Here is a 15162-nt window from a genome sequence, read left to right as displayed (position 1 = left end):
GGTTATCAGGACAAAAAAAAAAAAAAAAAAAAAAAAAGCCAGTTAACAAACCCTTGTTTATTTTTGTGTTATCAACTTTAAGATTTCAGCATAAAATCCCAATACCTTACCCTATGTGATAAGGCCCTAAGTGCCTTCCTCCTGCCTAGCTCTCCAGCTGCATCTTGTCACTCTGCACTCCTTACTCTACTCCAGTCACACTGGCCAAGGCCTGCTGTCCCCAGATCTTGCATAACCGTCCTCACACATCTCCTCAGAGTTCACCTCCAGTCTTCATATCCCGGGCCCCACGAGCTACTGAGCACTTGAAATGTGTCTTGTCTGAACCGAGATACTGGAAGTATGAAAATATACAACGGATTTTTAATGACTTAGTTGAAATAAAAGAATGCAAAATACCTTATTAATAATTCCATATTTATTGCCTGTTGAAATATTCAACATATGTTGGGTTATTATGAAAATTAATTTGACCTGTTTGTTTTTACTTTTTTTTTGAGACAGAGTTTCACTCTTTCATCCAGGCTGGAGCGAAGTGGTGAGATCTCGGCTCGCTGCAACCTCTGCCTTCCGGGTTCAAGTTGCAATTCTCCCGCCTCAGCTTCCCAAGTAGCTGGGATGATAGGCACCCGCCGCCATGCCCGGCTAATTTTTGTATTTTAGTAGAGACAGGGTTTCGACATGTTGGCCAGGCTGGTCTCGAACTCCTGACCTCAGGTGATCACCCACCTCAGCCTCCCAAAGTGCTGGGATTACAGGCATGAGCCACCGTGCCCGGACTTCTTTTTACATTTGATGTGGCAATTGGAAAATTTTAAATTACATTCATGACTCACAGTATTTCCATTGGACAGCACAGCTCTATGGAATGACGCTTTTTTGCAGCCCTCCTGGCACTTACACTGTGGAATTTCAGCATCCCGGCTCACCTGGTCAGTAACCTTCTCACTCAAGCAGGATGTACCACAGGAACCTTGCCTGGCTAACCCACACCTGCTTCACAGGTACTCAGGCTGGGGCCTGGAGCACAGTAAGTCCTTACTAAATATCTTTTGAATGAATGACCCTACTCTTCCTCAGATGGAGACATGAATTCTGTCGGGTCCCAAAACATGTGGTCTAAAGTCCTTTGGGCTCCTTCAGCTGCCAGCACTGACCATATGCTCTTGACCCTGGCGGGGGCGGTGGGATGAGGAATCCGGATCCCACACTTGATAAAACCTCCTCCATGGACACAACTGGTCACACAACCCAGAGCTGACTCGGGCTGAGAACCCAGGCTCCCGGGCCCTCTTTCCCTTGGTGACACGTCCCTCGGTCCCTTACTGGCACTTCTCCCTCTGGCCACACGACGGCGTTTCGCGGGAGTGCAGCGGCCGATGGTACAGTCCGCTTTTCCCCCCGCGCCCTTGGACAGTGGGTCCTTCCACTTGTAGAAAAGCATTGTGGGAAGACAGCGCGATCTTTCTTCGCTTTGGTGCCATGCTGGTGTGGTTCTGTGCTGGGGCCTCCTGGATGGCGCGTGGCTGTGGCCGGGTGGCCTCCCACACTGGGGCGCCGCGCGGGGTAACGCGGCCACCCTGAGCCTGGTGAGGCGTCTGCGGCAGCTGGACCGTGTCCGAAGTGTCCCGGGCGGTGAACGCGTGGAGGGCAGCGGCCTGGCCTTGACTACGCTTCGGGGGGATCTCGGGAGCGCCTTAGGCGGCCTCAGGCCTGCGTTTTCGTTTCCGCATCCCCTTGCTTGGAAACGGGGAGCTTAATGGATTTGAGTTTAGATCATCGACGGTATGCTGTGGAATTCTTTATATAAGCGAGGTTTGATTTTCGTTAGTAAAAAGGCCTTGCCGGATAACTGCCATTATGCCTGCCCCGTCCCAGTGCAAAATAGCTTAAAAGCAGAGTGCCTGGTTACAGCTGTTTCCAAGTGCAGTACTCGGCGGGAGTGATCACCTACCCTGCGGGTGAGTTTTCACTTTGGTGCAAGACCAGTCGCCATCTAAAACGCATTGCATTTCAGTTTTCATTACTAAGTCAGGTTTTAAATTGTGAGAAAGTTTCTCCGAAATGTATTGTTCGTTTTTAGGCTGTTATCAGATTACCGTCAGCCAGTCAGCAACCTTATGCCATAAAAGCTTCACGCAGTGTCAGGTAGCCTTTGTGTTGCCCATTCACTTTGGAAACTAGTGAATGTGGTGTCAAAAAAGGCGTAAATTAAACGCTTTGCAGCCTTTTCCTGCCCTTAAATTTGATATCTTTGGTGTAGGAGCTGCATAAGTAACAGTTAATGCTTTTACGTTTACACGCGTGATCTTGACCCTGCGGGCCGTAAGCGTATGGTTTCTCTCAACCAGTTTTAATTTTTGTTCAGGTGTAAGATGGATGCCTGAAGTATAGACTGCTGCTAGCTGAATACCATCTGGGAACACAAAGGTGACCTAAAGGTAGAGTGATCTATCATAAAGCACTTTGTAGTGGGAGTTTTTATCACTTTTTAAATGGGTGCTTTCTCTAGGGAGTATTAACGTTATTGGTTCATTCGTAGTGTTGCTGTCTGTAGCTAAGGTGAAGTTAACAAATGGGATAACCTCCACAGCTTATTTTCGGGAAGGTTTTGCTGATACTTCCTGAGAAGCCCAGGGAAATAAATATTCATAGTAGTGTTATTCTCGATCTCTTAAGATTTGTTTCTGGGTGTAGTAATTGAGTTTTTAAAAAACTTGTCAAATCGCAGGCATATTAATTACCAAGTTCTTGATGAAAATGTAACACAAAAATATTTGCTATCGAATTGAGTACTTTATTTTTTCTCTTAGGATGTCCTTGGTGAGGATTTTGAAAATTTGATCTTCACAAGAGTTGCTTGGATCATTTAAAATTTCGAGGAGTCTGAGGAGTACTGCCATAATTGCCTGCTGGAGTCCGTAAATACACATTTAAGACAGTGAGGACATGAATAAATATATTAATACACTTTGAGATTTGTGTTTTAAGTGATAAACTGCCAGAAAACAGCTATTTCTAAAAAGTTACAAGGGGTGGTTCTTTTTCTGACCAGTATTCACTGCTGTCAACCATAATTAATAGCCTTAACAATAGCTTGTGTTTGGCCCAAAGAGAAATGTACACCTTCCAGTGACTGAAAAATTACGGCTAGAACTAGACTAGTGGGTTTCTAGGTCACAGGTGTGCTTTACTGCACTCAATGCATGTATTTTTTTTCTCCAACTAGATTGTACACTTAATGTTGGCATGTCTTTTGCCTTCACTTTGCAGGAAACAGTAAATAGTGTATTCAGGTATTCAAAAAATTTATTAAAAGGACTGCACTAGGAGCTGAGAACACGATGATGAGCGCAACACAGTTCTTCCCTTTGAAAACATAGGTGAATGGAGGGAATGTCATCACAAATGTAAAACTTCCACTGTGAGATGAGTTCCATGATAGGATGTTCTTAGGGAACCCTGAGAAAGCAGAGTTAAGACTAAAGTATTTGTCATTTTTTCACAAGGCAAAATTGAGGGAATGACATTTACAGAGGCTTGGGCTAGAAAAAAGATGACCATAAGTCCACTTACATCTGTGACAGTTTTGGCTGCTTTCCCTCTTCAATTGTTTTACAATTGAGTGCTTAATGAGGCTCTTAAGATGGCTATTACGGGAGGTGGGAGTGTTCCAAAATGAGGCTGAAGAGGTAGGTAAAGAAGCCAGACCACTTCAGGCTCCCTCTGGCTTTATTAAATAAAGCAGGATAAATCCATGGTGGGAAATTAGATTTGCAAGAAAAGGTAGCTGAACTAAGTTGCTTACTGTTGTCTAGGTGAGAGATGACCAGCTTGGACTAGTGAAATAAGGTGGTTTATGGTTTGATGACAGAGCCAACTAGACTTGATAATAGTGAAGGTGTCCCTAACTGCTACGTGTCAAGCTTGCACACTGATGAACATAATGACCCTAGATCCAGCTGGGGAGCAGCATTTAAACAGTTGAATTACCTTTGAGAAATACAAGTGGTCTTTTTGCAGTAGAACATTACTCTTTTGTCTAAACTACAGAAATAAACCTTAAGGCCATAGGTATAAATGAGATCTGCACAGGGTAGAGGAAGAGGGCCTAAGGTCTGAAGTTTGAGAAAGTCCACTAATAGCAAGGTAAAGCATGATGAGCTAGAAAGGATGGTCAGTGGTTAAGAACAAAGTAGGATTACATTAAAGCAGCAAAAGAATGTCCAACATTCTCCCTGGGATTAAGTGACAACAGTGGTTGAATGTAGTAGTGGGAAAGAATCTGTATTAGAGATAGCTTAAGATAGGGATTAGATGAATGAGGGCAATGACTTGGAATTTTTTCTTGCAAGAAAATTGGCTCAAGAGTGAGAGGAAAGTCATAGTTGCTAGAAGGGGATTTGTGGTTGTGAAAGATAGTTTTGTTTAATCTTAGTCTTAAATTTGAAACCAAGTAGCAAGGATCTAGTTGAGAGAATGACTGAATACATTAATATAGGAGGAGGAGAGATCCTGAAAAGGTTGGGAGAGATGGCATCTGAAGCACAGGTGGAGAGACAAAAATGTTAGGACTGTTGGCAGCTGTGGAGAGAACTGTATGTGATAAGGGGGGCATATAAGAGGTCCTGTGTAAGTATTTTCCCTGTAGATTGCAAAGTCATCTGTGGGGAGGAAAGGTCCAAAATAGTCACTGAGGAGAGCAGGTGAGTTAGATGGCCAAGCAAGGTGGATGGGCCATTTGAGGTTTTGGGTGAGAGATCAACTGAAATCCACTTAGACTTCTGAAAACACAAGACAGGAACACTTGCAAATTAACAACACGTAAAAACAAAGCTTTTTACATCGTTTGTAAATAACTGGTAGAACTTAACACCACAAAATACAGTATTACAAAGAACATTTATATGAATAAAAATATCTGCAGTCTAAAAGTGATGCCTCAGTACTTCTGAACCTGGGTGCTAGCTGAGAACCAACCCAGAGGTGGGAGGACTTCCTCCCACTTATACTATTGCACAGCAGGCTAGCTGCAGTCCAGAATTCAGAGCGTTCATCAGATGCATCTGGTCTTGGTTGTAGACACAGACACATGATACTCAGAAATGAATGACTGCCATCCTGTTCCAAAAAGGAAAATGGTTTCAATTGAATTGTTTAAAAATCCTTATTCCAGTTAAAACAAAAAGGCCCTTCAGCATAACTGTATTGTGTTAAACATGCCTATAATCCCAGCACTTTGGGAGGCCCAGGCAGGCAGATCATAAAGTCAGGAGTTTGAGAGCAGCCTGGCCAACATGGCAAAATCCTACCTCTACCAAAAACAAAAAAGAATTAGCTGGGTGTTGTGGTGCACACCTGTAATCCCAACTGCTCGGTAGGGTGAGGCAGGAGAAGCGCTGAAACCCAGGAAACAGAGATTGTGCTAAGCTGAGATAGCACCACTGCACTCTAGTCTGGGTAACAGATTGATATATCTCAAAAAAAAGGGGGGGGCGGAAGATATGTATTTTCTTATGCTGAAGAAATACTTGCAGGTCTGAGATTTGAATCAAAGTATTTCACAGTTTCAGAAGAACCAGTGGCTCACAACCTTCCCACACCATCCTTGACCTTTCATCATGATCAGGTCTCTGTCTTGAGGCGGGAAGCTTGGATAGTTTTTATTGTTTTTGCTGTGTGTTTTCCAGCCAGGTTGCTTGCAGGTGTCTGAGATTTTTCTTCCATCAGGCTATCTTTAGACCCATTTCTTCTCTAAAATAAAATATATTTGAAAAATATAGAAAGATTCAGAAGAAAACAGCCAAATGAAGTATTTTAATTACATCAGAAACCAAGCTGCTCTTAAATTTAAGATACCGAGTTGTAATTGAAAAGTTTCATAATACCAAAAGCTATCCAATAAATGTTCCCTCTGAATAGTTAATTGTGCAAAATAAAAGTATTTAATATTTGTTTAATATACAAAGTCTGACATCGACATGCATAGTGATTTCATTCATGAATATTAGGCATAATTCACTCAAATCAGTGTCATTACTTTTGCTAATAATTCCCAAACCAGGCTCTCAACCTTCCCACTTTTCCAACCAGGATAGTGATGGAGAGTTGAAGGCAATTTATAATCCCCTGATTATATTTTCAGTAAATGAATGAAACAATATCTCGGGAGCTCCTATCACTCTTGGCTCACAGGGAGAAACGGCAGCTGAGTTACCAGAGCCTGGGCACCACATCCACTACTTTGTAAAAAATAGGTCTTACACAGCTATAGGTGGAGGCTCTGAGAATGACACTAACTCACAACTGCTCCCTTTTATGCTAACCCCCCCCGCCCTTAACTCCAAAAGATGGCCTAACATTGTCAATATATCAGGCTAGCAATTATATTTCCTTCCCTAAATGTATATTCCCACAAATAATGGGCTACACTGTCCCAATCTATTTTGAGATTTGTTTGAGCTACAACAACAACAAAATCACCTTTTTAAAATGCAGTTATCTTTAATCTGTTCTATGGCTGGCTTAATTTGTTTTACTGACTTTCAAAAAACCACTAAAGGAATAACTATTCTGCCCAACATGGGATGTATGAATCAGTCTATTTGGGATGGAATATTTCTAGATAGCCAGAGGTGGGCAGAGGACACCAGTGCATATGAGAGAAGAATACAACAGAATAACCAGAAAAAGTGCTAGGAGAGGACCTGAAATAAATACTATGTTGTAAGTTTGTCTGGGATTGAATCTGTCCACGCTGCAGACCTTAAGAAATTAAGTTGCTATTCTTCCCAACTCTTAGCAGCCTTTGCATAAAAAGGCAAGGTGAGGTGTAGGGCACATCACTGCCAGAACTCTGGTGGCATTGCAGTGGAAATTAGAACTAAAAGTTGCATTAGGAAATGCAATCTTCCAGCTTCCGTTGGTCATTCCAGCCCCTTCGAGTGGCAGCCAGATGAGTAGCTTCTTTTTAGCACTTGGAATAAAACAGTAAGATCCAAACTCTTCCTGCAGCCTTTAAGGCCTTGTGTTATCCGCCTTTCCCCTCACGCTCAGTCCATGCTGGTCTTTCAGGTCCTCAAATACCCAGGCCCTCTCCAGAGTCAGCATTTCCCTCATGTTCCTCCCTCTGATTACTCAGCCTTCCACCCACTCAATGGCTGGCTCCTTCTCACCTGCCAGGTCTCAGCTTTAAATGCCACTTTCTAAGATGCCCTCTGACCACCCTAAACATGTAAAGTGAGGTCACGTTGCTGCTTCTCTAGCTCATGCCTTTGTTTCTTCATAATGCATACTCCTATTTGTTTTACCTGCTTACTTCTATGCCTACACTTCTAGGCTAGGGTCATCAAGCTTTTTTTACAAAGAGCCAGACTGTAAACTACATCCTGTCTGTGTCACTTGTTACTGTTGTTTGCTTTTAAACAACCCATAAAGGGTTTTACAACTTTAAAATGTGTAAAAACCATTTTCCGGGCTGTACAAAGACAGGCAGCAGACTAGATTTGGCCCTTAGGCCATGGTTTGCTGACCTCTCAGACCAGTGCTTGACACTCCTTAGATGGGCTCACTGGATATTTACTGAATCCAAAATCAGGTTTCCTGAAGACAGGTTTAGAATCTGCCATTGATCAGAAGATACAAGTGAGTTGTTCTTGTGTCCCGCAAAATGAAGGCTATTCTTCCAGCTTAGAATCTGTGTAAGTGTTTTAATTCCTGACTGGAAATAAAAATTACCTCTTGTATTGAAACCAACTAAAATTTAAGAAAAAAAAAAAAAAAAAAAACACTGAAAGACAACTGCTTATTAATCATCACAATGACCCTAGGAGGTAGGTTGTCTACACTATATAAATATAGAGGCTTGGAAGTTTAGCAATATTAAAGTCACACAAGTAGTACACAGAGATGAAACACAAATGATTCCAGTCAGAATGCAAAGCCTAAACTTAATTATGAATATAATTTTGAAAAAGTACTGTCAACTTTAAACCAATTGTCTAGTTGGAAAACCTGTTAGCTCTCCCAAGTTGAACTCATCAAATATTAGGCAGACTGTAGTAGAAGCTGTGTTTACCTCTCAGATCTCCATTCTAGACTGAGGCATTCATTCTCCAGCTGCTACGAGTGTTGCCTGCCATGTAGCTCAAAACTGAGCCCCTCCCTAGGAACTGCCCGCAGCTGAAGAGAAGCCCCCTCCCAAAACATCCCTTACCCAGTGACTGCTATGGGGTGAATGAATGTGTAAAGGTTCAGCTCCCTTGTCTCAAGGTAGGATGCATAAGAAAATACTTATCTTCTGCCTCTTTTCTTTTTTTTTTTCTTTGAGATGTATCACTGTTGCCCAGGCTCTAGCAGTGGCACCATCTCAGCTCAGCACAATCTCCTCTTCCTGGGTTTAAGCAATTCTCCTGCCTCAGCCTACCGAGCAGCTGGGATTACAGGCCATCTCAGCACTAGAGCTCCCTGTGGGATCAGCTCTTGCCTCTACCCAAGCCCATCTTTCACTTTTTCTCCAACAAGTGTCCGTCCCGTGGGGCACTTACCAACAAGTTTCCTGCATGCAGATCTCCACTTCAGAATCTATCTAGGGAACCTAACCTCAATTAACACAGGTCTTGCTCTAGTCATTGATAAAAATGAAAAGGGCCACATGTGATAGATACTGCTGATGTCAGGCTTCTTAGGTGGTCCAAAAGCTGTACATGTGCTTACATACATTTTTATGGGGAGAGAGCCAGTAGACACAACTGGCTGTTCCAAAGGATCCATGATTCAAACAACACTGAAAACCACAACACGACGAACAATGGGCTGACACTGATCTATCAGAAACATTAACTTTGTTTTTAGAGTTTTACAGTAGTTGTTTAATGAAATATAAATCCATCCAATTGTCTTAGCCCACATTTTTTCCCATCTTATTAAAAAATGACATGACAGGTGGTATCAAACCCTTCCTGAACTGTTTGCTACAGTTCTCCCCTGATTATCAAATTCAGCTAAATGTTCAAGTGATTTTGTTAAGGCAGCTAGGTGTTGTGTCTGAATTCCTTTTTACATTTTAAAAACATTTCCAGAATTAAAGTAATTGTCTGTGATGGCGAAGACAGAAATAAAACAGGACTTGAGTAATTCTTCTGTCTGCTGTCAGTTAACATTGTGAGTTTATCACTTTCTCTTTGTTTCTCTGGCTCAAAATACCTGTTGTTATTGTTGCTTTTTAATTAGTGAAACAATTGTTTCTTTATTTTGGCTCAAAGCAATCTTACAATCTTTGTTATCCTCAGCTTTGCCCCACTACCTCTACCTCTACCTCTTATTCCTAACTCTTCTCAGATCGTGCCAAGGTTCTTGATCATGCACTCCTCCTTCTATGATTACTACATATTCTTTTAAAATACAGAATCTCAGAATGACAATAAAGATTCATTGCCTGCCCTACTTCCCCAAAGGAACTCTCCAAAGCACAAAATGCTTCTCAAAATTGTTGTCAACACAGTATCTTCTTCAAACCTTACTAATACTACTAACCTGATGAACTGTAGCATCCCCAGAACCCTGAGCATCTGAAGAACGGGTCACCGGAAGTGGTGGCACAAGATCCGTTTTTGAACTGCAGAAAATGAGTTTTAGAATTAGTGACTGGAACAATACCTAGAATCAGAAATTAAGTTGGAAGAGGACTACAGTGTAGATAGGAAACATTGCCATCAGCAAAGAAAGTTATTTTAGACTGCACTGTTCTGCAGCCATGATGGTGATAGTGTACTGTAGCCTGCCCACTTACTTCACTTCCGAGAGAACTGATCGCTCCCCATCTGAACACTGGGACCTGCGATATTGGCGGTAACTTCGTGGCGAATGAGAATGCCTGATGCGGATTGGGTCACCTTGTGTCCTGAACAAGCAACCAAGAAACATGGGAAAAAACACCCAAAGTCAAAAGAGGAAAATTAGGAGTTCTGCCTTAATACTGAAGTAGCAAAAGAATAAAAACTTTCAGAGTTTTAAAAAGAATTTGACTCCTCTGGGCTTTGAAAGCCTCAGTGACTTAAATTTCACAAGAAAAGTGCTCCCTCCCTGGACCATATGTGAAAGTGAAGCTCTTTATAGTATGTGTATATGTATATTTTTTAACCACCAAATTTTAAATGAAATTATTCCTCACAGCAGAATTTTTAGTAATGTAGAAGAAATGTATAATGCAGACAAAATGGCACTCCTAATGGAAAAAGTTGGTTCGCTGTCCTAGCTACTAACATTAAGAATTCAGTCTTTACTTGAAAATTGCTAAGAAAGTAGACCTTAAATGTTCTCTTCATAAAAAAGTATGTGAGGTGATATATTAGCTTGATTTCAGCATTTCACAATGTATACATACATCAGTCACATTGTACACTGTAAACATACACAATTTTTGTTGGTTATACCTTAATAATTAAAAGAAGAATTCTAATCTTTGACTTAAAGATGGGCACAGAGGATGGCTGAGGTATACCAACCTGCTATTTAACTGTGGTGGGAAAGCAGCATGAGCTGCAGAAGAGAAACAAAGCAGGCACTCACTTTCTTAACCAAGTACTGGCAAGGCAGAAAACACCGTCAACAGGTACAGTTCCTCTTACACTGGTGATTAGATACTCTTGCTCTGCTTTCATGAAGCCTGTTCAATGTGCTGCTTCTATGCCAAGGATTGGACTGGGCTCATATGAGAGTTTTATAGTCAACATAATTATCTTGGTGTAAAATAATGGATAAAAACTTTATCAATGAGTATCTCAGGAAAGAATTTATTTTAAAACTGACATTAATTAGGAAAAGCCCCCTTGTACCTACCATGTACAAATAGGTGGCTAAAAAGAGATGATAGTGACCATAGTGTAGAATAAGTAGCTTTAATGCACCCTTTTCTACCTCTTTTACTACTGTCACCTAATTTTGGTCAAAATGTAAAGACAAAGCACTACCTGGAACACAAGTGAAGAATCAGTATGGATTACTCACAAGCACTAATCAAGTTTTTGTGAGGAGATTTTCAAAGGCACTCACTCTATTTTAGTGTACGGAATCTCTTTTAATTGTTCTTCTGACAATCCGGATGGATCCACAAGTTCCTTTCTATAAAGGAATAAGCAACAAAATGATAGTTGTGGTACAGGTATAAATGCCAGTATCTTTCACAATCGGCAGGTGAGTTTTCCCTTTCTAATCTTGTCCCAAAACAGTAAAACTAATTAAAAAAAATAAGCCAGAAGCAAAGATTTAAAAACTAAAAATGTGTTTTAAGGAAAAATAGGAGGGGTAAAACCTTTTCTGTAGCTCTTTGCTGTCTTTGAATTCTTCTACAAAAGATCTCCTTCTCTCCCTGTGGTGGGTGTCTTTTTTCTTCTGGATTTGTTTTCCTTGGTATTTATTTGTAAATCAGTGGCCTGTTAGAGGTGCATTTAGAGGTGAGACTAAATGACCCTGGGTGAAGAGGTGTCTGGGCTGCCTGTAGATAGGCTGTTGATATGGAAAGGCACCACCATCATGTGCTCCGTGTACTTGCCACACATGGTGGCAATGACTTGGGCAGACTTCACACTGATGCAGCCTCTCAGTAGGGTCTTTCTTGTAACGGCATTAAAACTACATGGGTTTTAAAACAATGAGAAAGAAAAGCTATTACTTACTGAATGTGCTTCCATAACTCTTCTTTTGCTTGGATATCGGGGCTTCTCCTACAAATGGAGAAAACAACACTCATTTCTGCAAATATCCTTCATTTCACAACCTAATAACTAATAGTTTTCAGACTGTGAAGTTCTTATTTGCCAGCTGAGATCAGACAAGGAAAGACTGGATAGGGAGAGCTATTGTGATCATTAGTATAAAGACACCAGATAATTTAGCTGCTACTGCTGCTGAAGGAAAATCATAAAACTCAGTCATAACCAGAGCTTCATTTAATGAAAGAACTCAGAACTGCAGGGCCATATGCCTTCCACCTCCAGTGGTAACTGTACAATGAAGAATGATTCAGGGCCTCTGTTTCTGATCCTTCCAGATATTTATAAGTAATGGTAAAAGAAGAATTCATCCTGATTCTAAAAAGCCCCAACATGATCTGTGATTACCTAGGAGAAGCAACCATCACAAGGGAAAAGCAACTGGTGGGACGACTCAAATGGCAGACTGTACCAATGACCCATCTTTCATGTTACATCTGGTGTTGCATTTCTACAACAAAACTTAGGCCAGCAAATGCTAGAACCTATCTGTGGTCTTTATGCCCTTCTTCATCCCTAACTATTTATACCCTTCTCCATCCCTAACTACTGACTCTACAATCTTTTCTCCAAGAAGTATGTGAGTAGATATTATACCACTGTCTTTAACTTCCTAGAATGAAAAATTCAAAGTCAGCATTCAAGTTGTTTGTACTCTCTGTAATATCAACTATTACTCCCATGGTAGCAATGAATACTAGAACTCTATGTATCATTGCTGCAATTGTTGACACATGATCGTTCTTCACAGTGAGAAAATAAGCTTTCATCAGTCCCTGTAAGAGAAGAGAGATCTAGTAATCGGCCAAAAGAAAGAACAATTAACAATTAAAAGCCAATGATCCTATGGAATTTTATGTGATTAATCTGTATTAGCATTTTGGGGTTCAATATTGCTTTCAGAATATGATATCATCAATGCTTTCATTTTTCTCAGTTCATAAGGGCACCACTAGGGTATTCTGGTAGGGCCTTATAAACCCGCAGAATACACTAAGCTGCTTTCCAGCCACTGAATTGACCAAATGGTTTTTCCTTTGTGCAGGGGAAAAAATGATTTGTCTATAAAGACCTTTTAATCAACTCAGGATGAGACAAAATATGAAAGGAAAAAAGGGATGAAATCTTGGTCTCAGACCAAATATGGTTTGTTAAATGTAGATGTTGTTTGTTATAAGATTAGACCTGGTGTGGTGGCTCAAGCCTGTAATCCCAGCACTTTGGGGGGCTGAGAGGGGTGGATCACTTGAGGTCAGGAGTTCAAGACCAGCCTGGCCAACATGGCAAAACCCAACTCTACTAAAAATACAAAAAATTAGCTGGGCGTGCTGGCGCATGCCTGTAATTCCAGCTGCTTGGGAGGCTGAGGCACAAGAATCACTTGAACCTTGGAGTGGAGGTTGCAGTAAGCCAAGATCACACCACTGCACTCCAGCCTGGGTGACAGAACGAGACCCTGTCTCAAAAAAAAAGAGAGTATGTTTTTTAAAAAATCATAGAAATTATTTCCGTGGTGTTCTGTATGGACTCTGCCTTTCCTACTGATTTGCTAGATAATATGTTAACCCCATTAAATGATACTGTCAAACAAGGTGCTAATATTAACACAGAATGATGGTTCAGCTGTGACTATATCCCAGGATCTACTTCTCACAGTCCACCAAGAGTCTGATAATATCTAGGTTAGGAAGCTATTCTGCTGATAATTATTCTTATTTCAGGAAGGTATGATAGTGTGCATACCAGCTGTCTTCTAGTTACAGCAGGGTTTCCCTCCCTTGGCCCTACTGACATTTTCCATACTAATTCTGTGTTGTAGGAGGCTGTCCTGTGCGTTGTAGGATGATCAGTAGCACCTGTGGCTTCTACCCGCTAGCTGCCAGTAGTAACCCCACCCCCACTCCGCAGTGTGACAGCCAAAAATGTCTGTAGACAATGTCCCCTGGGAAGCAAAACTGCCCCCAGTTGAAAACCACTGATCAAGGGTATGACTTTGGAATTAGGTGGCAATGGTTGGGTGGTGAAAGCCAAGCTATTGTAAAGATCCATTATGTGAGTAATGAAATAGGGCTGGAGAGAGTGGACATTAAAGCAGGAACTAAATCTTACATGAGAAAAATGACCCAGGGTGCAGCTGATGACAACTACGAGAAGTGGTGAGTAGTATCATGTGAGGACATGCAATTCAAAGCTGAATGCTTTTAGGGCAGACGGGGAGAATGAGAAAAGTTATGAGGGACCAGGAGGACATACATCCCATGATATCAGGCCTAGTAGTGAGAGATGGTGAGATATGATATCAGGCCTAGTAGTGAAAGATGGTGATAATGTAACGTATGAACAATACATACAAAAGTGATAACATGATAACAGTGGCTATGTCTGAGTGCTGGTATTATAGGTAATTTTATTTTCTTATTTATGCTTTCCTATATTTTCTGATTTTTTTAAGCCAGGAGAATTTCTTAATTATCAGGAACAAAAAAGAGTATTTTCATGTGTGTGTGTTTTTTTTAATACTGTTACTGTAATTCTACGGGAAATGCTTTTCATTCCCATCTCAGAAGAATTAGAGAAATGTTATCTTAATCAGAATAAGATCATCAGTCCTTCTAGCCATAAACATTGGTTCTAAAAGATTTAAGAGTTTAGTCTTTATCTTGAAGTTCTATAGCACCCGAACAGTTATATCTTTAACTAAACTAAGTTCTGACATGGCCAGGCGTTTCAAACAGTTTTAAAATGAGGAAAATTCCCAAAACTTAAAGAATGCGAATTTCCTCTGACTGCTAGACCACCTGTGATTTCACAATCAACACAAATGTCAACACAAACTGCATGTTAATAAGGAATGTATTATTTTTATGCTTACATCTGCACACATTTAATCAATAATTTAGGATGAATTCATGATCTGCAGCTCACTGTTATGTGGATTTAGAAAGCTGTGGAATTTCAGCAGTTTTCTTAATTTGAGATGCTTAATTATGCAGATGTTTTACTTAAACTCTCCAAATAAATTCCTAAGGAAAGGAAAAAGAACCCTGAGTTGTCCATAGGTAATACATATATAGAAAATAAACATGCAGCCCAGTATTAGTCCAGTATTTTTCAAAAGCATCCCTCCTCCACATACAAATATTCGACTTTAAATTAATTAGAGAAATTAGTTTGATGAGACATCATTCACAAATCACCTTCCCTTATTCTAAAACCCTAAAATGAAAATAACATATAAATCTGCAAAGGATTTAAACTCCATCACCGCATATAATCATTTTATATATCCCCCAAACTCAACTATATTATCTAAAAAAATATAATACGGGCAATATATCATCCAATAATATATTTAACATGTTTTTAATTTATACTAAAAAATATGGCAGCA

At 40.6% G+C, this 15162-nt stretch overlaps 1 protein-coding gene, 1 long non-coding RNA gene and 1 other non-coding gene across 3 annotated transcripts in view; 2 read left to right on the top strand and 1 right to left on the bottom strand.

Moving 5' to 3' along the window:
* The first annotated feature begins 1764 nt into the window (after window positions 1–1764).
* LOC116549147 lies at window positions 1765–2976 on the top strand. Its single transcript, XR_004267720.1, has 3 exons — window positions 1765–1961; window positions 2369–2441; window positions 2814–2976. It is a non-coding gene; the product is annotated as an uncharacterized LOC116549147 (long non-coding RNA).
* LOC116554406 lies at window positions 2151–2283 on the top strand. The gene has a single exon (XR_004270200.1). It is a non-coding gene; the product is annotated as a small nucleolar RNA SNORA13 (small nucleolar RNA).
* A 315-nt stretch (window positions 2977–3291) lies between the features above and the next one.
* EPB41L4A (erythrocyte membrane protein band 4.1 like 4A) overlaps window positions 3292–15162 on the bottom strand; it is a 265551-nt gene continuing 253680 nt past the window's right edge. The window contains exons 19-23 of the mRNA XM_032274491.1: window positions 11676–11723; window positions 11053–11121; window positions 9791–9901; window positions 9535–9616; window positions 3292–5754 (exon numbers count right to left, since the gene is read on the bottom strand). Of these exons, the coding sequence (XP_032130382.1) occupies window positions 5626–5754; window positions 9535–9616; window positions 9791–9901; window positions 11053–11121; window positions 11676–11723 (439 nt within the window). The 3' untranslated portion in view covers window positions 3292–5625. The remainder of the gene's footprint in view (window positions 5755–9534; window positions 9617–9790; window positions 9902–11052; window positions 11122–11675; window positions 11724–15162) is intronic.

Source organism: Sapajus apella, unplaced genomic scaffold (genome assembly GCF_009761245.1).
Source record: "Sapajus apella isolate SASKATOON/1434 unplaced genomic scaffold, GSC_monkey_1.0 scaffold1, whole genome shotgun sequence".
Classification (NCBI taxonomy): domain Eukaryota; kingdom Metazoa; phylum Chordata; class Mammalia; order Primates; family Cebidae; genus Sapajus; species Sapajus apella.
This window is presented reverse-complemented; position numbering and strand designations above follow the sequence as displayed.